General features: G+C 44.6%; 1 protein-coding gene across 3 annotated transcripts in view; it reads right to left on the bottom strand.

The window, feature by feature from the left end:
• Positions 1 to 9957: 9957 nt before the first annotated feature.
• The window catches only part of LOC139388783 (dual specificity testis-specific protein kinase 2-like), a 33222-nt gene continuing 17291 nt past the window's right edge, over positions 9958 to 25888 (bottom strand). For all 3 annotated transcript variants that reach the window (XM_071135702.1, XM_071135701.1, XM_071135700.1), the window contains 8 exons: positions 19675 to 19871; positions 15148 to 15269; positions 14970 to 15018; positions 14504 to 14653; positions 12234 to 12410; positions 12001 to 12084; positions 11394 to 11480; positions 9958 to 11093 (listed from right to left, as the gene is read on the bottom strand). In XM_071135702.1, the coding sequence (XP_070991803.1) occupies positions 10992 to 11093; positions 11394 to 11480; positions 12001 to 12084; positions 12234 to 12410; positions 14504 to 14653; positions 14970 to 15018; positions 15148 to 15269; positions 19675 to 19857 (954 nt within the window). In that variant the 5' untranslated portion in view covers positions 19858 to 19871 and the 3' untranslated portion in view covers positions 9958 to 10991. The remainder of the gene's footprint in view (positions 11094 to 11393; positions 11481 to 12000; positions 12085 to 12233; positions 12411 to 14503; positions 14654 to 14969; positions 15019 to 15147; positions 15270 to 19674; positions 19872 to 25888) is intronic.

The following is a 25888-nucleotide window of genomic DNA, read 5'->3' on the forward strand; positions in this document are numbered from 1 at the left end:
GTCAGTTTTACAAGGGTATGTTTGGCAGCATGGGTGAAGGAGGCTTTGTTGCGAAATAGGAAGCCGATTCTAGATTTAATTTTGGATGCTTAATGTGAGTCTGGAAGGAGAGTTTACAGTCCAAAATACTAGGTATTTGTAGTTGTCCACATACTCTAGGTCAGAACCGTCCAGAGTAGTGATGCTAGTCGGGCGGGCAGGTGCGGGCAGCAATCAGTTGAAAAGCATGAACTTAATTTTACTAGCATTTAAAAGCAGTTGGAGAACTCAGAAGCTCGTTTGGTGGTTTGTTAACACAGTGTCCAAAGAAGGGCCAGATGTATACAGAATGGTGTCGCCTGTGTAGAGGTGGATCAGAGAATCACCAGCATCAAGAGCAACATCATTGATGTATATAGAGAAAAGAGTCGGCCCGAGAATTAAACCCTGTGGCACCCCCATTGAGACTGTCAGAGGTCCGGACAACAGGCCCTCCGATTTGACACACTGACCTCTGAGAAGTAGTTGGTGAACCAAGCGAGGCAGTCATTTGAGAAGCCAAGGCTATTGAGTCTGCCAATAAGAATGCGGTGATTGACAGAGTCGAAAGCCTTGGCCAGGTCGATAAAGACGGCTGCACAGTACTGTCTTTTATCGATGATATCGTTTAGGACCTTGAGCGTGGCTGAGGTGCACCCATGACCAGCTCGGAAACCAGATTGCATAGTGGAGAAGGTACGGTGGGATTCAAAACGGTCGGTGATCTGTTTGTTCAAATCAAATATTATTTGTCAAATACACATGGTTAATAGATGTTAATGCGAGTGTAGCGAAATGCTTGTGCTTCTAGGTCCGACAATGCAGTAATAACCAACGAGTAATCTAACCTAACAATTTCACAACAGCTACCTTATGCACACAAGCGTAAAGGGATGAATAATATGTACAAAAAGATATATGAATGAGTGATGGTACAGAACGGCATAGGCAAGATGCAGTAGATGGTATCGAGTACAGTAAATACATATGAGATGAGTAATGTAGGGTATGTAAACATTATATGAAGTGGCATTGTTTAAAGTGGCTAGTGATACATTTTTAACATGTATGGCAGCAGCCACTCAATGTTAGTGGTGGCTGTTTAACAGTCTGATGGCCTTGAGAAAGAAGCTGTTTTTCAGTCTCTCGGTCCCTACTTTGATGCACCTGTACTGACCTCGCCTTCTGGATCATAGCGGGGTGAACAGGCAGTGGCTCGGGTGGTTGTTGTCCTTGATGATCTTTATGGCCTTCCTGTGACATCGGGTAGTGTAGGTGTCCTGGAGGGCAGGTAGTTTGCCCCTGGTGATGCGTTGTGCAGACCTCACTACCATCTGGAGAGCCTTACGGTTGTGGGCAGAGCAGTCTCGAGCTTGATGACGAGTTTGGAGGGTACTGTGTTCTTAAATGCTGAGCTGTAGTCGATGAACAGCATTCTCACATAGGTATTCCTCTTGTCCAGATGGGTTAGGGCAGTGTGCAGTGTGGTTGGGATTGCGTCGTCTGTGGACCTATTGGGGCAGTAAGCAAATTGAAGTGGGTCTAGGGTGTCAGGTAGGGTGGGGGTGATATGGTCCTTGACTAGTCTCTCAAAGCACTTCTTGATGACGGAAGTGAGTGCTACGGGGCGGTAGTCGTTTAGCTCAGTTACCTTAGCTTTCTTGGGAACAGGAACAATGGTGGCCCTCTTGAAACGTGGGAACAGCAGACTGGGATAAGGATTGATTGAGTATGTCCGTAAACACACCAGCCAGCTGGTCTGCGCATGCTCTGAGGACGCGGCTGGGGATGCTGTCTGGGCCTGTAGCCTTGCGTGGGTTAACACGTTTCAATGTTTTACTCACGTCGGCTGCAGTGAAGGAGAGTCCGCAGGTTTTGGTAGCGGGACGTGTCAGTGGCACAGTGGTCCTCAAAGCGAGCAAAGAAGTTGTTTAGTCTGTCTGGGAGCAAGACATCCTGGTCCGCAACGGGGCTGGTTTTATTTTTGTAATCTGTGATTGACTGTAGACCCTGCCACATACCTCTTGTGTCTGAGCCATTGAATTAAGACTCTACTTTGTCTCTATACTGAGGCTTAGCTTGTTTGATTGCCATGCGGAGGGAATAGCTACACTGTTTGTATTCGGTCATGTTTCCGGTCACCTTGCCCTGGTTAAAAGCAGTGGTTCGCGCTTTCAGTTTCGCGAGAATGCTGCCATCAATACACGGTTTCTGGTTTGGGAATGTTTTAATAGTTCCGACATCGCTAATGCACTTGCTAATGAACTCGCTCACCGAATCAGCGTATTCGTCAATGCTGTTGTTTGACGCAATGCTGAACATATCCCAATCTACGTGATCGAAGCAATCTTGAAGCGTGGAATCGGATTGGTCGGACCAGCGTTGAACAGACCTGAGAGCGGGAGCTTCCTGTTTTAGTTTCTGTCTATAGGCTGGTTGTAACAAAATGGAGTCGTGGTCAGCTTTTCCGAAAGGAGGGCAGGGGAGGGCCTTATATGCGTCACAGAAGTTAGAATAACTGTCATGCCCTGACCTTAGAGCTTTTTATGTCTCTATTTTGGTTTGGTCAGGGGGTGATTTGGGTGGGCATTCTATGTTCCTTTTTCTATGTTTTTGTATTTCTTTGTTTTTGGCCGGGTATGGTTCTCAATCAGGGACAGCTGTCTATCGTTGTCTCTGATTGGGAAGCATACTTAGGTAGTTTTTCCCCACATGGTTTTTGTGGGTAGTTAATTCTGTTTAGTGTTTTGCACTTTTCAGGACTGTTTCGGTTATTCCCTTTGTTATTTTGTGATAGTGTTCAGTTTTAATAAACAAAGCATGAACACTTACCACGCTGCCCTTTGGTCCGATGATTCCTCTTCCTCTTCTTCAGATGAAGAAAACCGTTACAGAACTATCCACCACAAACGGTGTGGTAACGAGAAGCAGCGGGTTCAGGACTCCTGGACTTGGGAGGAGATATTGGATGGACAGGGACCCTGGAGACAGGCTGGGGAATATCGCCGCCCGAAGGAAGAACTAGAGGCAGCTAAAGCTGAGAGGCGGCAATATGAGGCAAGGCAGCGCAGCAGGCACGAGAGGCAGCCCCCAAATTGTGGGGGGGTCAGCACACGGGGAGAATGGCGGAGTCAGACGATAGACCTGAGCCAACTCCCCGTGCTTACCGGAAGTAGCGTGGTACTGGTCAGGCACCGTGTTATGCGGTGAAGCGCACAGTGTCTCCAGTGCGCGCTCATAGCCCGGAGTGCTATATGCCAGCCCCCCGCAAGTGCCATGCGAGAGTGTGCATCCAGCCAGGGCGGATTGTGTCAGCTCAGCGTATTTGGTCTTCGGTGCGCCGTTTCAGCCCAGGGTATCCTGCGCTGGCTCTGCGTACTGTGTCTTCGGGGCGCTGGGAGGGTTCAGTTCGACCTGTGCCTGCACTCTGGAGAAGCCGGGCTAAAGTAGGCATTCAGCCTGGAGGAGTGGTGCCAAGGCTGCGCTCCAGTGCTCCCCCACAGCCCGGTTCATCCGGTGCCTCCTCTACGCACTATGCCTCCTGTAGGTCTCGCCAGCCTGGTGGGCCATCAGAGTCCCTGGGTTCGCGCCCAGGCTCTGTCGTAACCGGCCGCGACCGGGAGGTCCGTGGGGCGACGCACAATTGGCCTAGCGTCGTCCGGGTTAGGGAGGGATTGGTCGGTAGGGATCTCCTTGTCTCATCGCGCACCAGAGACTCCTGTGGCGGGCCGGGCGTGGTGCGCGCTAGCCAAGGTTGCCAGGTGCACGGTGTAGCCTCCGACACATTGGTGCGGCTGGCTTCCGGGTTGGATGCGCGCTGTGTTAAGAAGCAGTACGGCTGGTTGGGTTGTGTATCGGAGGACGCATGACATTCAGCCTTCGTCTCTCCCGAGCCCGTACCGGAGTTGTAGCAATGAGACAAGATAGTAGCTACTACAACAATTGGATACCACGAAATTGGGGAGAAAAAAGGGGTAAAATTAAAAAATAAAAATAAAAACAAGCATGAACACTTACCACGCTGCGCTTTGGTCCGATGATTCCTCTTCTTCAGACGACAAAAACCATTACAATAACAATGATGGTAGCACAATCGATATGCTGATAGAATTTAGGGAGTCTTGTTTTCAGATTAGCCTTGTTAAAATCCCCAGCTACAATGAATGCAGCCTCAGGATATGTGGTTTCCAGTTTACATAGAGTCAAATAAAGTTTGTTCAGGGCCATTGATGTGTTTGCTTAGGGGGGGAATACATGCTGCTGTGATTATAATCGAATCTATAACCGACTCCAATAGCGTGTCTTGAGTGAGCCATGTTTCCGTGAAGCAAAGAACGTTACAGTCTCTGATGTCTCTCTGGAATGCTACCCTTGCTCGGATTTCATCAACCTTGTTGTCAAGAGACTGGACATTGGCGAGTAGTATGCTCGGGAGCTGTGCGCAATGTGCCCGTCCCCGGAGCCTGACCAGAAGACTGCTTCGTCTGCCCCTTTTACGGCATAGTTGTATTGGTTTGCCGGCTGGGATCCGATCCATTGTCCCGGGTGGTGGGCAAAACAGAGGATCCGCTTCGGGAAAGTCGTATTCCTGGTCGTAATGATGGTGAGTTGACGTTGCTCTTATATCCAGTAGTTCCTCCCAACTGTATGTAATAAAAACATAAGATTACCTGGGGTACCTGACCGTGGCAGCTTTCCAATCTTTGGGGATCTCAGACGATAAGAAAGAGAGGTTGAATCGGCTAGTAATAGGGCTTGCAACAATTTCAGCTGATAATTTTAGAAAGAGAGGGTCCAGATTGTCTAGCCCAGCTAATTTGTAGGCATCCAGATTTTGCAGCTCTTTCAGAACATCAGCTGTATGGATTTGGGTGAAGGAGAAGCTGGGGGGGGTTGGGCAAGTTTCTGCAGGCGGTGCTGAGATGTTGGCGGGGGTAGGGGTAGCCAGGTGGAAAGCATGGCCAGCTGTAGAAAAATGCTTATTGAAATGATCGATTGTCATAGATTTATCGGTGGTGACAGTGTTTCATAGCTTCATTGCAGTGGGCAGCTGGGAGGAGGTGCTCCTTTTTCTCCATGGACCTTACAGTGTCCCAAAATGTTTTGTAATTAGTGCTACAGGACGCACATTTCTGTTTGAAAAAGCTAGCGTTAGCTTTCCTAACTGACTGAGTATATTGAAGCTGTTCTGAGGGTGAAAGGGGGTGCAACTCAATATTACGAAGGTGTTCCTAATGATTTGTACACTGTGTTTACCCAGAGCAGTGATGTGCAGGAGGGAGGGGGAGGGCTAGTAAGTGGGATAACAGGTAGTTAGTGAGAGAAGCAGTGAGCTTGTTGGGCTCATGGCCCAACACACGAGATGAGACGCCTGTCTAAGAAGAGCTGATTGCAGTACAGTCTGTCTCTGCTAGAGTCTCTCTCTCTCTTCTCTCTCTTCTTTGCTCAGCTGATGAAAGTGCTGAAAAGGGGGTTCTGTGTTTACATTAGCATCTCAAGAGTCAGGAGTGTGGAACTCTGAATTTACAGAATGAATGTGTTACTTTTCCACTCTCGGAGCACACGTTGTGAATATTTGTCTGATGCTGCGAGGTGCAGTGCATTGTGATTTGAAGATTCTGCATAGAGATTAAAAGGTGTGTGTGTGTGTGTGTGTGTGCGTGTGTGTGTGTGAATTTCATAGAACTACACTATTCATTTTTCAAACCAGGTCTAACTGAGGGTTATTTTCATTGTGAAGTACTTTGGGAGATTGGAATCAATATTACATGGCCTAAATTCCCTGCAGCATCTCCGACGTCCCTAGACTCCTTACACAAAACATTTTCAGGAAATGGATATCTCTTCATCCGACAGTAATGCTAAAGTACCACCAGAGTTTCTCTTACATTTACGACCCAATAATTGATTTACTTTCTCTTAATATTTTATACAGACTGCGGTTACCTGGCTTCTTGCACTACAACAGATCCCAAAATAATATTTTCCTCCCTCCCTCACCTGCTTTGTCAGCTCCCTCCTTCTCTTTAGAGGCCATTTCTCCAAATGAGGAGACCAGGGAAGGGCAGGGAGAAACAAGAGAAGCGGAGGAGCAAGACAGGAACCCGTGCAATTCTAAAACTGCTGACCTTTATCCTTTGTTTGTGTTTTTCACTCACTTTCTTTATTCTCTCCGGTAAACAATTACATGTGGATCAGGAGTGAAGGTTCACCATCCCCTCGCAATCAGCCCTTCCCGTCTGCTGACGTGGGGGTTTGGTCCCCCCCACCCCGTTCCCCCAGGTGCCCCCCGTTGTCTTAGCTATACCGCAACACCTAAAACAGCCTTTGATCTGAATTGACTGTGTGCATTGCTGCCTGGTATACAACGCTTTGTGATGAAATGAGTGCTGTAGTGTAAATCCGGTCCAAGTTGATCAAAGACTTTTTACGCTTTGATATATTTGCCCCTTGGGATTTGATCGGCCATCTTGGTCATTGTTTATAACAGAACTGGAATGGTTCACTTTAATATGCCTTGGTTTAGGTCCAAATCTGTCGTTCTGCCCATGAGCAAGGCAGATAACCCACAGTTCCCAGGGCACCGAAGACGTGGATGTCGATTAAGGCAGCCCTCCGCGCCTCTCTGATTCAGAGGGGTTGGGTTAAATGTGGAAGACACATTTCAGTTGAATGCGTTCAGTTGTACAACTGACTAGCTATCCCCCTTTCCCTTTTTCATCAGTTCCTACTGATGTTTGGTGGGTTATGGTTGTGAATATCAATTCCACATGTGTTTCTGCTGGAAACGGACTGGTCAAAGGACAGTTTGGGCAGTATGATGTACAAATCCACTCTTTAGAGATTTCTCATTATGAATGGTAAGCAGAGCAGCAAAACAGAGATCCATCTTTAACCCAGTGGATCTGTCTGTATTGGGGTTGTTGCACTGAATTATAGTGATTAGGCTAATAATGTGGGCCTCGAGGAAGAAAATGGGCCGGTGTGTTAGAAATGCCAGGGCTGATTTCTGGTCCTAGTCTGTCCCTGGTTCCAGCTCTTTGTTTTGTTTTGCTGCTCTGCTTACCATTCATAATGAGAAATCTCTGAAGAGTGGATATGTACATCATAGAGTTGTTTTGCTTCCCTGGCTTTTTCTCATTTGCACTTCACATAATTTTCCTCTTTCACACAGGGGGAGTGTTTACTTGCTTGGAATGCTAACTAATGCTGTTTTCCACAGTTTGAGTTTCACCCAACCTCCTCTTCCTTCATCATCCTAATCTCCTGTTCCACCCCTGCTCTCTAGCACCCCAATGCAGCGAGGCTGAGCCTTGCTCCGATCACTCCACGTCCTTTTCCCAGTATTACACACACATTGTAAATGATTAACCTACCTCGAGTGAATTATCACCCTCCTCCCGCTGTGCTCCTCAGCCCCAAATAGAATTTTGATCTGTGTTCATCAATTATCCGATGAGCGGCTTGTCGCCCCAACTGTACCCAGCCCGTCCATGGTGTCCGCTCGCGTTCTTCAAGCACTAGATCAGTAGCCATAGAATTGCAGGGGATTAGCTATCTCTCTCAGTGCAGGAGAGCCGAGTGCTGTCAAGTTCGTTTAGAGGTGGGGAAAATAGGTCTTTCAAATGCAAGTGATTTTCTTGCCTTTGACCGATGTCCTATTGATTGGCACAAATCACGGTCAAAAAGAAAACCCTTCTGTTGGACAAAAAGCAAACGTTTTTAAACCATTATGCTGTTAACCCTCAGGAAATGACGGAGGTCCAGAGAGGACATGTAACAAATTAGCTCGTTATGGCGAGATCACGAGAGAAACTCTCTAGGAGTAGGCATATTAATAATAATTTAACAGCGGTGTCATAGTTAACCAGTTGCCATATGACTCTACAAATATCTATTAGAGCAAATCTGTTGTAAGTAGCCATGTGCTACTCCATTTCAGGCCGGGGTCTTCTTATCAAAGCTTCAGCAATTACAGGCAAGCAATGGCAAACTGAGGAATTACCTATTCCAAACAAACTGCATGCGTTACAGTATGCTGTCCTTCAGCACCACATTTTGTCCAACATTTTTGGCTGAAATGACAAATAGACTGTAGCCTACATGAAGTGTAGGAGTATTTAGAAACCACAAGTGATTCCCTTCACCTTCTATTTCTATGTGCTACTTGTTAATTGCTGTATGTGACTGTGTTTTTGCTGCTATTGACAGGCCAACCTCCCTGTTAAAACTATTAAAGAGATTCAAGAGATTGGTAGTCTGGTAAACTTTCATTGGTAGTCTGCAACCACAGGCCTCAATGTTAACTTTTCTTGCACTGAACATTCCATATTTAATCCATTTAAAATGGATGGGCAACCACATGTTTATGTCTTTAAAATTGGAATGTGTTGGAGCCAAAATTGGAAGCCATCTATAGCTGACAGACATAATGCCATTTTTTTGCCTGAGTTAATGCCTGATCAAAATGAAAGAACGGAGGCATTGATCCACCATTGGCTCTGCTGCTTCAGCCATACCGTCAATCTATCTTCAATATGTCCACTCCTCTTCATAGAGGTTATCTCATGATAAAAATGTTTGTTTTGTCGCGATCACGAACCATTTATCTTGTGATCTTGCCAAAATAAGTGTATAATTGTTTTAATTCATTTGTCCTCTCTGGACTTCTATATGAAATAGCCTTCATTTGAAAGAGTTTTTTTTCCATTTCCATTGCTTCCACAACAACAAGGGAATCAGGCAGCCATGGCATGACATACAGTGCCTTCGGAAAGTATTCAGACCCCTTGACTTTTTCCACATTTTGTTACATTACAGCCTTATTCTAAAATGTATTCAATTGTTTTTTTCCCCTCATCAATCCACGCACAATGCCCCATAATGACAAAGCAAGCAAAAAACTGAAATATGACATTTACATAAGTATTCAGACCCTTTACTCAGTACTTTGTTGAAGCACCTTTGGCAGGGATTACAGCCTTGTCTTCTTGGGTATGAAGCTACAAGCTTGGCACACCTGTATTTGGGGAGTTTCTCGCATTCTCTGCAGATCCTCTCAAGCTCTGTCAGGCTGGATGGGGAGCGTTGCTGCACAATTATATTCAGGTCTCTCCAGAGATGTTTGATCAGGTTCAAGTCCAGGCTCTGGCTGGGCCACTCAAGGACATTCAGAGACTTGTTCCGAAGCCACTCCGGTGTCGTCTTGGCTGCGTGCTTAGGGTCGTTGTCCTGTTGGAAGGTGAACCTTTGCTCCATTCATCTTTGCCTCTCTCCTGACTAGTCTCCTAGTCCCTGCCACTGAAAGAAATCCCCACAGCATGATGCCAGGTTTCCTCCAGATGTGACGCTTGGCATTCAGGCCAAAGAGTTCAATCTTGGTTTCATCAGTCCAGAGAATCTTTTTTTCTCATGGTCTGAGAGTCTTTAGGTGCAATTTGGCAAACTCCAAGTGGGCTGTCATGTGCCTTTTACTGAGGAGTGGTTTATGTCTGGCCACTCTACCATAAAGGCCTGATTGGTGGAATGCTGCAGAGATGTAAATAAGGCAATAACATTTCTAAAAACCTGTTTCCGCTTTGTCATTATGGGGTATTGTGATGTCATTATGGGGTATTGTGTGTAGATTGATGAGGAAATAGATTTATTTAATCCATTTTAGAATACGGCAGTAATGTCACAAAATGAATACTTTCCGAATGCACTGCATCAATCGTCTGGAGTAAGCAACAGGGAAATCACCTTTAGATTCCACTGTTGCAGTAAAAAAGGAAATATGAGAATTGCAGAATGATCTCCAAGCCCATTTTTTTGAATTATTCAACAGATTGGTTTAAGCCAGACAAAAACTAAAGACCTTAAGCTAATGAGGCTAATGAGCAAAATTGTGTCAATCTTTTTTCATCCATGGAAAGTCCAGTTCAATTGAATACACACAAGTCAATTCATGCATTTTATTACAATGCTTCAAATCTTCTTTAAGTAAGCAAGATCCTTGTTTCCCATAGCAACTAAAATCACAAAATATAGTATTGTATGGATTTGATGTGGAAAACAAAATGTATCCCCACAAAAAGGGTGAAGCAAAATCGTTATTGTACAAGCATGACAAGACATAAAGGCATTTCATATAAACTGATACACAACTGCAGTTAAAGTCTTGCTGAGGTTAGTGTTTCATTGAGTTTAGTATTATTTCATTCACATCCTGAGAGGGAGGGATAAGTGCTCTTTCCTCTGCCTACTTAACCCAAGTACTGAACATCACTGTACACCAACCCTTACCTAACACCTGCCAACTCTGTTCATCAACAACAGAAAATATGTGACATTACAAACGAGAAAGGATGAGAGAAAGAGTGTAGTTTGGTCCTCACCCACACAATGGCACAATTCAGCCATCCTATTGACTTCAGCCACATACTGTAACAGTCAGTTCTAGTGCAAAGTCATCCTGACTCCTGTAATCCTGACTCAATGTAATCCTGACTCAATGTCTCCTGTCCCATCAGCTCCCCTGCTGCAGTCCACCAGCGGCCATTACCTCACTGCCAAATGACATCATTCAGATGACTAGTTGGACAGAGAGAGGAATTTCATTTTGCGTGCGTCGCCACGTGGCTGATGAAAGAGAGGAGGAGCAGTCCCTGTTCAATGATGATAGGAGGCAGCTTTGAAAGAGAAGAGAGAGTGGACAAGTCCTTATGCACTATTTACAATCAAAGGCTTCTACATCCTTAACTTCAAGTGGAATAATACAATAATATCATACAATTTAATAGCCGTGGGGGGGTCATCCCGTCCTGTTTCAGAGAGTCACACAGAGTCAGCAGGGAGAGCTGCAATGGGAGCCCTGCATGTGTTACTGTAAAGAGGTCCTGAAGTATAAAGTGCCTCTGCTGTATAAGACTTTGGAGTAGCTGCCTGCTGCAGTCCACATGCTCCTGGAGGGGTTTGGGGGTGACCCCACACCCTCACCCCGTGGTCAGGTCTGAGTCGGGGGGTTCCAGGCTCTCAGCGATGTCCTCCAACTCGTCCAGCAGCTCTGAGAAGGAGGGTCTCCGAAACGCATCCATCTGAACCACAGGACAAGAGGACAACAAGCGTTAGCTTCTGCGGTAGATCGCACATGCACGTCTTTCTCACACTCTTGTTATTGAGGTGGATTCTATCACCATGTTCAGATGCTGTCAAAGTGCATTCTAGCGCTACGCACAGAAACACAGACAGTGCGCCTTTGAAATGGAATTTTCCAGACGATCGTATTCATGATAAATGCTGCGGATATTGGCTCAAACTTAAATCACTTTAAAAGGGACACCTAAATAAACACTGTGTTGGTCGGTCCCCTCCCCTCCCCTCCAGTCCACACTGACCAGACAGCAGTTGGCTGACAGCTCCAGGATGTGTCGTGGACAGCCCTGCACCATCTTACTGAAGGCCTCCATGTCTAGACCATAGTCCTGCAGAGAGAACAAACACAATGTCAAATGCATTGTACACCATTTGTACAACATGTGTTTGTATGGGAACATAGATTATCACTAAGTAGTTACAGGTTAGAGAGCTAGATCAGATAACCAATGTCATGGCAAACAAGAAAAGTTATGAGACCACAACTATTGCTGTAGGCTACTGTTCACCCCACTTTTGATATCCGGGGCCTACTGATGTGTGTGGATGTGTGTGTGTGTGTGTGGATGTGTTTAACTATACTTGTGGGGACCACAGGAATAGTAAACAAACCAACATTTGACCAACTGGGGACATTTTGTTGGTCCCCACAATGTAAAATGCTACTTCTGGGGGGGGTTAAGGTTCGAATGAATGTTAGAATTAGGCTTAAGGTTCGTTTTAGGGTTTTTGAACTAGGGTTAGGGTTAAGGTTAGGTTTTTGTGTTAATGTTAGGGTACAGGTTGTGTTTAGGGGTTAAGGAAGTGTGTGCGGTTGTGCGCCAGTGTATGCGTGTGTTTTGTGTTCACCCGTGTTCTGGGAAGGATCTCAGGATCTGCTGGGATCCGGCCCAGAATCTCACACAGCATGATCCCAAAGGAGAAGACGTCCACCTGGAGAAAAAACAGTTATCTTGTTTACTCAAGTCCTACTTCCATTATTACATTGTTATGAATTACTACATGTGTTAAATGAAGGTTAAATAGACAGTAAAAAGCAGTGTACTAAACTGGGATGCAGAGAGTGTGTGTAGGCTACCAACCTTGCGGTCGTAGGGTTCCCCTCGGAGCATCTCGGGGGCCATCCAGAAAGCAGATCCCACCAGAGACATCTTCCTCTCGGGGTCGTTGACCGGCAGTTCCACCATCACCTCTCTGGCCAGACCAAAGTCTGTCACCACCGCCTCCCTGCCCCGATACGTCTCCCGGATCAGACAGTTCTGAACACACAATGTTCAGACAACAGTTATATATGTGACAAAATATGCAAGTATAGTGTAGAGAATCATTCTAGCATCTAAATCGCTGAGAAATATATTTTCCGTAACCAAAAATATTGTATTTTCAGCTGTTAGAAGCTGGTGTACAGAACCGAAAGTAAAAAATAGACACAAAAACGGGAAGCATAAAAATAGAGCACACTGCTTCCAATGAGAATGACAGATCTATAACTCACATTTCTACCTGAATTTTGTCAGGTTGCCCAAAAAGTTGCAGCTTGAAACGTACAGTAGATATTCATAGAGCCGGTGTTCACGAGAAACACAATCATTGAAGTCATACAGTAGTCACACCGCAGTGCAACATGTTGACCACAAGAGGTCAGTGTGATACTTCTACATCCACGCAACAAGGCAACATAAACATCATCCATTCAATAAACTTCTCTATACATTTGAGCCCGGAGGTAGCAACCTATTTCCATAGAAAGTGTGTGTGTGTTTCTACATGATAGGAAACACCTCTTTATTCAGTGTTGAGTGCTGACAGGTATGAATTATCACTGTACTGGAGGTCAAACCACAAGATTCTCAAATGTACAAAGAGGCACAGGGACGGATAGAACACAGTCATAACATTGAATACAACTGTCAAAACACACTTAAGATTACTGATCTGCATATGGCTCCTGCATTAAACAGTAGCCTCACAATCCGGTCTGAAACGTCTCTTCACCAGCCATCCTCTCTGAACAGTGAATTATTGAGATGTGACCTGGGGGCCGAGGTGGCCATTTTGTTGTCCCGATACTAGTGATGACAGAGTGGAACAGTAACGTTCGACCAAAACGTCTGTGACAGTGATTTAGACTGTATTCGTATGTAGACCTATGGGTCGGTGGCTAGACAGAGACGATCCGTATCTGTGTTATATATAGAGTATAGAGATCTCCATAACCTCTGTCCCTGATGCTGGTGACTTGGCTGGTCCTAGTTAGAGCAATGCAGGACGTTTCCTGACACACCGTGGGCCTGTAGTGACACAGCAATGGGAAGAACACAACCAAACAGCCCGTCGTTATCTCATCACTGATGTGTTTTACCACCAAAGAGAGGAGTTTGGACTGTGATGGACAGATAATGAGAAAGGGAGACGTGCGTGCGTGTGTGTGCGTGCTTTGTATATAAACAACCCCCCTTTCAACCCGTTCACATCCAGGGTTATCTAGGAGGTGGAATTACACCCACCTTACTGGCACTACAGACTAGAGTCCTGTCCAGGGGGTGTACTTGTACATCATGGTGCCTCACGCTACAGAAACAGGAGACAGGCTCCTACCCTTTGGGCTGTTTTGGCCTGGTCAAGGCTTACTGACTGACTGACTTACGGTATAATGTACATGTGCAGGAGTTGGGCCTGTCTGGCAGCATCCCTAATGGTACTGCCTGGTGAAGTAGGTACATGTGCAGGAGTTGGGCCTGTCTGGCAGCATCCCTAATGGTACTGCCTGGTGAAGTAGGTACATGTGCAGGAGTTGGGCCTGTCTGGCAGCATCCCTAATGGTACTGCCTAGTGAAGTAGGAATAGTTTCCATCTGAGAAAGGCTTGTTCTTATCCTTTCACATAGTTGTCCAGTGGAACTACAACTGACGGTGAAGAACGCAGACCCTGGAGCTTGGCATGTGCGTTGTATACAGTGAAAGGCTCAGTTCTGCGAAAGCTGCTGGAGGTCAAATCGGCATTAGGTTAGGTCCCTATCAGGAGGGTTTGTGTAGGGGGGGCAGATAGAATGGATGTCTAAGGCGGCTCCACGGCTACGTGCTTGAGAAAATAGTCGGCGGACCCCAGTTATCTGATTGACAGATCAAGAAATAATCAGAAACATTTATTTTACTTGTCCTTGATACCTTCAGTCAACTTCCAACTGAATGTCTGATACATGGGGGAAAATGACGTCAAATGAAAGTGACATGCTTTTTTTATATTTTGGAGCCCAGATTGCATTAGTAAGGTACTTGGCTCTGGCACCACTGTAGTTATCTGTCCAGATGTGACCCGAGCCCGACCGTGGTGTTTCTGTGTGTGTGTCTACCTTGGAGTTGAGGTCTCTGTGGTAGATGTTCTTGTAGTGCAGGTAGGTCATGCCTCTGCTGATGTCACATGCCAGATCCACCTTCTCCCTCCAACACAGAGACACGTCCTCCTGGGCCAAGAGGTCCTCCAGACAGCCCCCACTCACATACTGACAGCACAGAGAGAGGCTGCGTAAGAACCATAGATATCCTATATCTAAGGGTTATACATATACATGGCAATCTACTCCCTCAAAACAACCGTGACTACTGCCATGTGCACAAAATACAATGTGCTGTTGAGATCCCTTACGTGTTTCTATGTGATATACCATATAGATCGGGTTTCTAGGAGTTTTACACAGGCATCCCAGTCTCTTCCCTTCCAACACTGCTACTATGGTGAGATGCACACATGTACTGAGAGGAAAACACATCTGCTATCTGTGATCATCAACACGATCATAAACATACTGACAATCTTACCTCCAAGATTGGATACAGTTTATCCTCCCGCACGCAGATTCCAAGATACCTAGGAAGAATCAGAAAACAGATGATAATAACGGTTAGCATTTAGTATCACAATGTCAAGCTGTTTTTGCAACAAATACACATCTTCCTCTAAAAACAGGAATTTGTCATATGTTGGACAGGGACCGACCGGACAATGTTGGGGTGTGAGAGCTTCCGCAGTAGACTGATCTCTCGTACGATGCTGTCCTGGTCCACGTCGTTCTTATAGATCTTGACCACCATCACTTTTCTTGTGGTACAGTGTGACACCTAGACAACAGAGGGCGATATAGTGTATTTCTATAGTGCCGTCCTTGCTCAGGGTTGATTGACAACAGTTGGCGCGATCTCACTGTTCTGCATTTGTACAAGTTGTAAACGAGGCTGGATCTCTATGAACTGGAGCGAACGAGAAAAACAAACAGTGAATCGCTTCTTGTATACCAACACAACACAAAAGCGTGCTAAAAATAGAACGACTTAAGCAACAGCCTTAACTTCCTGAGGTGATTAAAGTTTACTGCATCCTATTGTCTCTCTGTAAGGCAATACACCATGTTGCCTCCACAGTAGCATCCTCTGTCTGCATCCCAAAAGGCACTCTTCCCTATGTAGTGCACTACTTTAGACCGGTGCACTACATAGGAAATAGGGTGAAATTTGGGATTCAGCCTTTGACTGTTTGGCACAGGTTCTAGGAACCATCCATGGCTGACTGACTGCAAACTAATTACGCTCCTATCAGGACTGGGCTTTATATCGCCATATCAAATAAAATACAATTTTATTTGTCACGTGCCAAATACAACAGGTAGACCTTGCAGTGAAATGCTTACTTACAAGCCCTTAACCAACAATGCAGTTTTAAGAAAAAATAAGTGTTAAGAAAGTATTAACCAAATAAACTGAAGTAAACAATAAATAAACAAAAATAAAAATGAAAAATATAAGAAAATAGAAAACGGGGTACAGGTCAGGTCAGTCGAGGTAATTGAGGTAATATGTACATGTAGGTAGAGCTAAAGTGACTATGCATAGATAACAGAGAGTAGCAGCATAGTAAAAATCGAAGGGGGGTGGTCCAGGAAGCCATTTGTTTAGCTGTTCAGGAGCCTTATGGCTTGGGGGTAAAAGCTGTTAACTTCTTTGAGTATCTGATATGGGCAGAAAGCTTAAATTCTTGTTAATCTAACTGTACTGTCCAATTTACAGTAGCTATTACAGTGAAATAATACCATGCTATTGTTTGAGGAAAGTGCACAATTTTGAACATGAAGTTATTAATGAACAAATTAGGCAATTTGGGCAGTCTTGATACAACATTTTGAACATTATTGCAATGGTTCATTGGATCAGTCAAAAACTTTGCACATACACTGCTGCCATCTAGTGGCCTAAATCTATAATATAATAATATATTATATATTATGGCCTTTCTCTTGCATTTCAAAGACAGTGCAAAAAAAATACAAAAGAACGGTTGTTTTTTTCTTCGTATTATCTTTTACCAGATCTATTGTGTTATATTCTACTACATTCCTTTCACATTTCCACAAACTTCAAAGTGTTTCCTTTCAAATGGTGCCAAGAACATGAAAACCCTTGCTTCAGGGCCTGAGCTACAGGCAGTTAGATTTGGCTATGTCATTTTAGGTAAAATTGAAAAAAAGGAGCAGATCCTTAGATTAATTAAGAAGCCTTTTGGACCTAGACTTGGCGCTCCGGTACCGGTTGCTGTGCGATAGCAGAGAGAACAGTCGATGACTAGGGTGGCTGGAGTCTTTGGCAATTTTTATAGAGGTGTGGACAGGAGTGGACTGAGCACGCACCCCTGAGGGGCCCCTGTGTTGAGGATCGGCGTGGTAGATGTGTTGTTACCTAACCTTACCACATGGGGGGCGGCCCATCAGGAAGTCCAGGATCCATTTGCCGAGGGAGGTGTTTAGTCCCAGGATCCTTAGCTTAGTGATGAGCTTTGAGGGCACTATGGTGTTGAATGCTGAGCTGTAGTCAATGAATAGCATTCTCACATAGGTGTTCCTTTTGTCCAGATGGGAAAGGGCAGTGTGGAGTGCAACAGAGATTACATCATCTGTGGATCTGTTTGGGCGGTATGCAAATTGGAGTGGGTCTAGGGTTTCTGGGATAATGGTGTTGATGTAAGCAATGACCTGCCTTTGAAAGCACTTCATGTCTATAGACGTGAGTGCTACGGGTCGGTAGTCATTTAGGCATGTTACCTTGGTGTTCTTGGGCACAGGGACTATGGTGGTCTGCTTAAAACATGTTGGTATTACAGACTTGGTCAGGGACAGGTTGAAAATGTCAGTGATGCCACTTGCCAGTTGGTCAGCGCATGCTCAGAGTACACATCCTGGTAATCAGTCTGGCCCTATGGCATTGTGAATGTTGACCTGTTTAAAGGTCTTCTCACATTGGCTACGGAGAGCGTGATCACACAGTCATCCCGAACAGCTGGTGCTCTCATGCATGCTTCAGTGTTGCTTGCCTTGAAGCGCACATAGAAGTCATTTAGCTCGTCTGGTAGGCTCGTGTCACTGGGAAATTCATGGCTGTGCTTCCCTTTGTAGTCCGTAATAGTTTGCAAGCCCTGCCACATCCGACGAGTGTCGGAGCTGGTGTAGAAGGATTCAATCATAGTCCTGTATTGACGCTTTGCTTGTTTGATGGTTCGTCGGAGGGCATAGCGGGATTTATTATATGCGTCCGGGTTAGAGTCCTGCTCCTTGAAAGCATCAACTCTACCCTTTAGCTCAGTGCGGATGTTGCCTGTAATCCATGACTTCTGGTTGGGGTACTGTATGTACATATACGGTCACTGTGGGGACGACATCATCGATGGGCTTATTGATGAAGCCAGTGACTGTGGTGTACTCCTTAATGCCATCGAAAGAATCCCTGAACATATTCCAGTCTGTCCTAGCAAAACAGTCCTGTAGCTTAGCATCTGCATCATCTGACCACTTCCGTATTGAGAGAGTCACTGGTACTTCCTGCTTCAGTTTTAGCTTGTAAGCAGGAATTGGGAGGATAGAGTTATGGTCAGATTTACCAAATGGAGGGTGAGGGAGAGCTTTGTCCGCATCTCTGTGTGTGGAGTAAAGGTGGTCGAGAGTTTTTTGTCCCTCGGTTTGCACATTTAACATGCTGGTAAAAATGTAAGTTTCCCTGCATTAAAGTCCCCGGCCACTAGGAGTGCCGCCTCTGGGTGAGCATTTTTTTCCTTCTTATGGCCATATACAGCTTGTTGAGTGCGGTCTTCGTGCCAGAAACAGTTTGTGGTGGTAACTAGACAGCTATGACAAAATATAGATGAACTCTCTTGGTATACAGTGTGGTCTACAGCTTATCATGAGAAACTCTACCTCAGGCGAGCAAAACCTAGAGACTAAATTACATTTTGTGCTACAGCTGTTATTGACAAATAGACACAGACCACCACCCCACTGTTCTATCTTGCCGATGCCCGGAAAACCCAGCCAACTGTATGTTATCCATGTCGTCATTCAGCCACGACTCGTGAAACGTCAGATACAGTAGTACAGTTTTTAATGTCCCATTGGTAGGATAGTCTTGATTGGAGCTCATCCAGATTATTATGCAATGATTGCATTGTATGTGCATGTTGGCTAATAGGACTGATGGTAGAGACGGGTTACCCACTCGCTGTCTGATTCTTACAAGGCACCCCGACCTACGACCCCTATATCTCTGTCTCTTCTTCATGAGAATGATGGGGATCTGGGCCTTGTCCTGTGTCTGAAGTAAATCCCTTGTGTCCGACTCGTTAAAGACAAAATCTATGTCCAGTACGAGGTGAGTACTCACTGTTCTGATATCCAAAAGCTCTTTTCGGTCATAAGAGACAGTGGCAGAAACATTATGTACAAAATAAGTTACAAACGACACGATAGAAAACACGCACAATAGCTCAATTGGTTAGGAGACTGTAAAACGGCAGCCATCTCCTCCAGCGCCATTATCTCTGATCCTTATCTGAGCATCTGGGAGTTCCAGCTCAAGACAAACACGCTAACAATAGCAGGAAAGCCACAGTGGCCCTGCTACAATTGTGACCTGACATGGCCTCCAAGGAAAAGGACTAGGACTGTTGAAGAAGCTGCCAGTGTTCAGTCATGATCATTTAAATGTTGTTCACTTGACTCTACAGACAGTACCTCACACCGAGACAGTATTAAGGGAACTTAAACTGTGTTCCTTTGTCTCGTGGGAATATGAATGCAGAGAAGAACATGTTTGCAGTGTAATTACTTGGGCATGTTGTGTCTGATGCTCTGAGGGGTGTTTAAGGGATCAGCCAAGGCATAATGTTGTCAGTTTTGACACCGGAGTTGGCAAAAGACTAAATGTAGGTTGCTCTTTGTATGGGACTGTATTGTATGTACAGTATGTACTCTGTTAAATATGTTGTAGTACACTTATCTGGATGTGTGCCATATAAAGCTTGATGCCACTTTTGAAATTTGCTGATTTAATGAGGTAATTGTAACTGAAACAAACATGGTAATTAAATCATAGACTTTAATTAGAGGGTGTGTGGAAGGTAAATTCTGTTTTGCTCTATCTTCCGCGCACACAAGTGTACGCATACATTTTTTCCCCACAGCCATTTCCAAAATGAACAGGTTCGTACCTTGTACACCTTGGAGAAGAAGCCACTGCCAATCAGCTCGGCACTGAAGTCTTCCCAGAATTCCAGCTTGCGGACGGCGGTGCGTAGCTTTTGCCATCGGTCCACCTGGCAGTAGGTGTCTGCTGCCTCTCCGAGCAGTGTGGGGCTGCTGGGTTCAGGGGTCACCTCCACCTCACACCTCATCCTAGGCAGCTCGTCTGGTGAGGCACGGGGCCAAAGGGTCAGACACTTAGTCTCACTCACTAGCCATAGCCCAGTGTTAAAGCCATCAGAGGCACTAGAAATGTCTCTGCGCTCTCCTTCAACCCAATTTAGACATCTTGGAGGCAAACAATCTAAACTAGTAAACATGAGAGAAAAAAGCTTCTGAAAAATAAAATTGATTTCATCTTTAAGTGGGAGCGCTTTGAAAGATAAATATACTCATTTAAAATGCAAATGAAACCGATTCAGAGGAAAGGGAGAACTGTTTGGTGAGCTGAAACACATTCTGAGACGAGAACATAATTTGCACAGAAAATATATTTGGAATGCATTAGAATTAATTCCAAATAACTTTGCAATTTCCATCTAAGAACACCAGTGATTTGACTTGTATCTTCAAGACTGATACAACTTGTAGTCTAACTGCAGAGTATAAGCCAATATGGTACTTCTGTGAGAAATCTAGTTTCAGAGGTCATTTGTCAAGGTAATCTACTATTGGCTGACCTAACGGTGTCAGGTTTAACACCCAGTTGGAGATGCACACTCGCGGTTTAGATTGATTATTCTTTGCTTTTGCGGTGTGTAACCTAAAACTACAAACACATACGTCAGTAGAGGTCTATGACACCATCACAACAGCATATGTCATTGGTGCATTCAGCTCCAAGACAGAAAACACAAGGTTAGCTTTAACCTTGGTTACTGTATGTGACACCTGTTCAAGGCCAAACAAACTCCTACTTGTTGTCTCCTCACTGAGAGAGGCTTGTTCACACAGATATAATCAGACAAGCTTCTCATAGCTTCTGCAATGGTGCAGAGTTGAAAATGGTTATGCTAAATATTTTCATCGCGATGGTCAGATAAGGTAGGCGTGACAATACTGTAGTGGGAAAGCACACATGGTGACATAGATGTAATCAAATTAGTTTTATGGGTAGAACATTGTTTGTTATGACAATGTCACCATCTAGGGCAAGGCAACCATGAACCAGGAAGAAGCCATGAGAAACTAGATTTTTAAGTGTTTACAAATCCTCTAGGGTCAGTTTAGCGCACGTGTAAAAAATGTTCTAAACGTTTCCCATTTGCAAGTGCAGGAACGTCTTTAATGAAAAGTCTTCAATCACAAGTGACAAGTGGCCACAATATGGCTGCAGTTATCTCTATTCGGTTTCTGGCAACATCTGATGTTGTCACTTTGACATGGAGTGGATTGGGTGGGGAAATCACCCTTGAGGCAGATAGTTCAGCCTTGATGTGACAGACCGAGTTAAACATGACTTCCCAGGCTGCCAAGTTCCCTAAAGTGAAGTGACAGATTTCTCCCTTCATCCAAAGGTCCCTCTTTATCCGCAGCAAAAACAGAACACACTTTCTATTTTCTTCCCGAGGGCCTTGAGAGGGCTTATTTTTGCTCCATTCCCACTCTTTTCCAACATATCTGACACCATAAAAAAGACCGATATCGGTCGAGCCCCAGTTGGAATGTCACGGTTGGGTAAGAAAGTGGAATGACGATGGTATCTTTGCGGGAAAGACGCTACGGCAAATTTCCAGTTAGGCAGCCGTGGCCGTGTACCCTGAGAAAGCCAGTGAACTCTGACCAACCACCAGGCTACACACAGGTCACCAGTTGAGGCTGCTGAAGGGAGGACGGCTCTTAATAATGGCTGGAGCGGAGCAAATGGAATGGCATCAAACACATAGAAACCATGCGTCTGATACCCTTCCACTAAAACCGCACCAGCCATTACCACGAGCCCGTCCTCTCCAATTAAGGTGCAGGTCACATACAGGCCCCTGTATTACACCTCCCTGCTATGTGTAAACACAGGCCACTGGCAAGACAAGGCCTCTGAGACAGGGACTTCAACTGAAAGGTCAGAGAGTCTTACAAACAAAGTCAGGCCAAGAGTTCAGTACTCCAAGGAATGTCATAATCCACAATCATACAGTCATGGCCCTCTGGGCACACTCTGGTTGAATCAATGTTGTTTCAACATGATCAATGTATTGTCTAATCAAATATAACGTTCAACATCATTTCAGCCACCCAATATACTGCATATTGAATACAGTTCAGGGTGAAAAAGTAGAATTTCTAAGTAGAAGTTTCTATGCAATTTCAACGTATACATACTTCTGATGATTACGATGAAATGACCTTGATGTAACAAGCACAAATATAAACGCAACATGTAAAGTGCTGGTCCCATGTTTCATGAGTCTAAATAAAAGACCCCAAAAATGTTCCATACGCACAAACATATTATCTCTCTCTCTCAGAAATTTGTTGACATCACTGTTAATAAGCATGTTATTCTTTATCAAGATAATCCATCCGCCTGACAGGTGTGGCATATCAAGAAGCTGATTAAACAGCATGATCACTACACAGGTGCACCTTGTGCTGGGGGCAATAAAAGGCCACTCTAAAATGTGCAGTTTTGTCACCAACACAATGCCAATGCCATTGAGGGAGCATGCAATTGGCATGCTGACTGCAGGAATGTCCACTAGAGGTATTGCTAGAGAATTGAATGTCCATTGCTCTACCATAAACTGAATAGTATTTCTGTTTGTAATAAAGCCCTTTTGTGGGGATAAACTCATTCTGATTGGTTGGGCCTGGCTCCCCAGTGTATTTAACCATCTACCAATAGGTGCCCTTCTTTGCGAGGCATTGGAAAACCGACCTGGTCTTTGTGGTTGAATCTGTGTGTGAAATCCACTGCTCGACTGAGGGACCTTACAGATAATTGTATGTGTGGGGTACAGAGATGAGGTAATCATTCAAAAATCATGTTAAACACTATTATTGCACCCAGAGTGAGTCCATGCAACTTATTATGTGACTTGTTAAGCACATTTTTACTCCTGAACTTATTTAGGCTTTCCATAACAAAGAGGTTGAATACTTATTGATCCAAGACATTTCATCCTTTTTTATTAATTTGTAAGCATTTCTAAAAACATAATTCCATTTGGACATTATGGGGTATTATGTGTAGGCCAGTGACACATGTAATGTATGTTAAAGTCAGGCTGCAACACAACGAAATGTGGAAACAGTGACAGGGTGTGAATACTTTCTGAAGGCACTGTATGTGTTGGGATGGAAAGGGGTTTGGAGATGTCATTTCCATAGACTTTGACAGTCTTTCCCAAACTGGGTCAAAACACCTTACACAACCTGCATCACATACCTCTAACATGCAAATAAAGTTGATTATTAAAAGTAACATATTTGTGGCTCCTAGCAAACCACAATCACTTGTTGACTGCCCTTGTTGATTGTTCTTTGTTGACTTTCGATTAAGGATTCTACCTTTAAAAACAAGAAAATATTTGTCTTGAGAAACTAGTCATGACTTGTTGAATGGATGAGAGAGAGATTGGGAAAGCGAGAGCACAAAGAGTCTGTGCACATTTGTGTGTGTGTGTGTGTGTGTGTGTGTGTGTGTTATGTGCCGCAGGCCCATTGTGTACAAGACAGATGTTATTATTATTATATTATTTAATCAACAACAGATGAACACGTCAGTGTGGATGAGAGCTTGTAACGTCACCCCAACATTAAAAAGCCATCACGGCTCAATCCTTAGCCATCTACGACGCGGGGGTTTGCCAGTAATGGCTTTCTTTCTTTTTAACCATCCTCTTACAGCAAAGGCTCAATCAAAACTCCCATGGGCAGTCCTAGCAGCCCCACTCCACTCTGCACAGCCATCAGTCCAATGAGTCCATCAGTCCACCCCCTGGCACTCTCTGCAACCCCAGGCATCCTGACACATCCTCTCACACAATCTGCTTACCAGCCCCCCCCCACCCACCCACCCACCCACAGTGGCACAAAGCACACCATAATAGACAGATGATTGACAATGCAATACTAGGGGGAGTGGAATAACCTCCTCTCACTCAGCGACTGAGCTAAACAAGGCGTAATGTTGTGTACAGACATGCAGACCGGGCTTGGAAGGAGGACATGTTAGATAACTTAAGAGGTTTACATAGAGAGATGTATCTGAAATCCTTTACCCCACACTTCCTGTCTCATGCCAACTAAAGATCAAATCCTGTTTAATCTCTTGTCAGATTTGTGAAACGATTGCTTCTGCTCATATCTGCATACAGTGCCCCGTTTATTTCCTTCATTCCAGCATCAGCCTTTCAGCACTATGGGATATGTGCATCGTGCATATTTCACTGCACACAGTCAATATCTAGTCATATCCAATCATCTTTCATTGATAGGCTAATGTTTCCTTTCCGCACCCATCTTTTGCTTTGTAACATATTGCTTTCTAACAACCAATGGTGTACAGTACAGTATCATTTCAACACAAACAGGCAATTACCTGGTGAAATATTAACTTTCTGCTGCCATGAGCTATCACCTATTGTACATGACACACACAGAGAAACCTGCTTGGCTGGTCCCTTACCGTAGCACATTTATTCTCTTATAGGACTGAAACTGTTCTGCGCTTCCTCCTCACATTCTCTCCCACTAAAACTCTCAAAGCGTGCAGGAGAGTGGGCAGAAAGGCCTTCCTCGTGTGTGTGTATGCGCATGTCTGTGTGCTCATGTATGTGTGAGTGCGTGTGCATGTGTAGATTAATGAGAACTAGCTGAGTTTGTGTGGGCTAAACTGTCTGCCCGAACATTATATCGTGTATGTGTGAGGGCAGGGGCGCAACTTTCACTTGGGACGGGGGAGACTGGGATGGGGACATGTGATTCTGATTCCCCCTCCAGTTTTATAATTGGAATGTGATACAAAAAGAGGCAGCGGTGTGCTTTAAGACCATGTGGACGTCTCCGAGCGGTCGGGTAGGCAGTTTGGAGTGTTTATCCCACTGGATAAAGATAAATATACAGTACCGGTCAAAGGTTTGGACACACCTACTCATTCAAAGGTTTTTCTTAATTTGTACTATTTTCTACATTGTAGAATAATAGTGAAGACATCAAAACTATGAAATAACACACATGGAATCATGTAGGAACCATTTAATGTATCATGTAGTAAACAAAATATTTTTTATATTTGAGATTCCTTAAAGTAGCCACCATTTGCCTTGATGACAGCTTTGTACACTATTTCTGTAATATATATATATATGTCCCCCCCACTTCTAAAACCAAAGTTGCACCCTTGTGTGAGGGTTTATTCGGACTCTTGCAGGGGTTTGCACTGAGTGGTCCTCTGGAGCGTTACGCAAACTCTGTCTGCCTGTGTAATTCCCAAGGAGAAATGAATGTGTGAGTACGACATGTCTGAGTATACGAGCTACTGAAAAAGAGAAGGTGGTTGTGCTAATGGGAGTACAGTATGTACCCTGTATAAGTATGGAAAGACAGTGAGTGATAGATGGGAGAAGCAACCACGATGCAAGCTGGGTTAAGCGTTGTTGGACACGTGGAGGGCCACCCACCACTAAACAATCACAGAGCCACTCAGCCCTGATTTCATGAGAGGGCCAGAGAGAGGCAGAGACGGGGGAGTCAAAAAGAACAAGGCCTTGTGTGGGTGATGTGATGAGCATAACAATATATACAAATAAACCTGATCAACAACAACAACCTTACACTGGCCAGCAGCACAGGCTGGCTCAGACTCAATTAGTTACAGTGCCTTGCGAAAGTATTCGGCCCCCTTGAACTTTGCGACCTTTTGCCACATTTCAGGCTTCAAACATAAAGATATAAAACTGTATTTTTTTGTGAAGAATCAACAACAAGTGGGACACAATCATGAAGTGGAACGACATTTATTGGATATTTCAAACTTTTTTAACAAATCAAAAACTGAAAAATTGGGCGTGTAAAATTATTCAGCCCCCTTAAGTTAATACTTTGTAGCGCCACCTTTTGCTGCGATTACAGCTGTAAGTCGCTTAGGGTATGTCTCTATCAGTTTTGCACATCGAGAGACTGAATTTTTTTCCCATTCCTCCTTGCAAAACAGCTCAAGCTCAGTGAGGTTGGATGGAGAGC

This window comes from Oncorhynchus clarkii, chromosome 29 (assembly GCF_045791955.1).
Source record: "Oncorhynchus clarkii lewisi isolate Uvic-CL-2024 chromosome 29, UVic_Ocla_1.0, whole genome shotgun sequence".
In the NCBI taxonomy this organism is placed as follows: domain Eukaryota; kingdom Metazoa; phylum Chordata; class Actinopteri; order Salmoniformes; family Salmonidae; genus Oncorhynchus; species Oncorhynchus clarkii.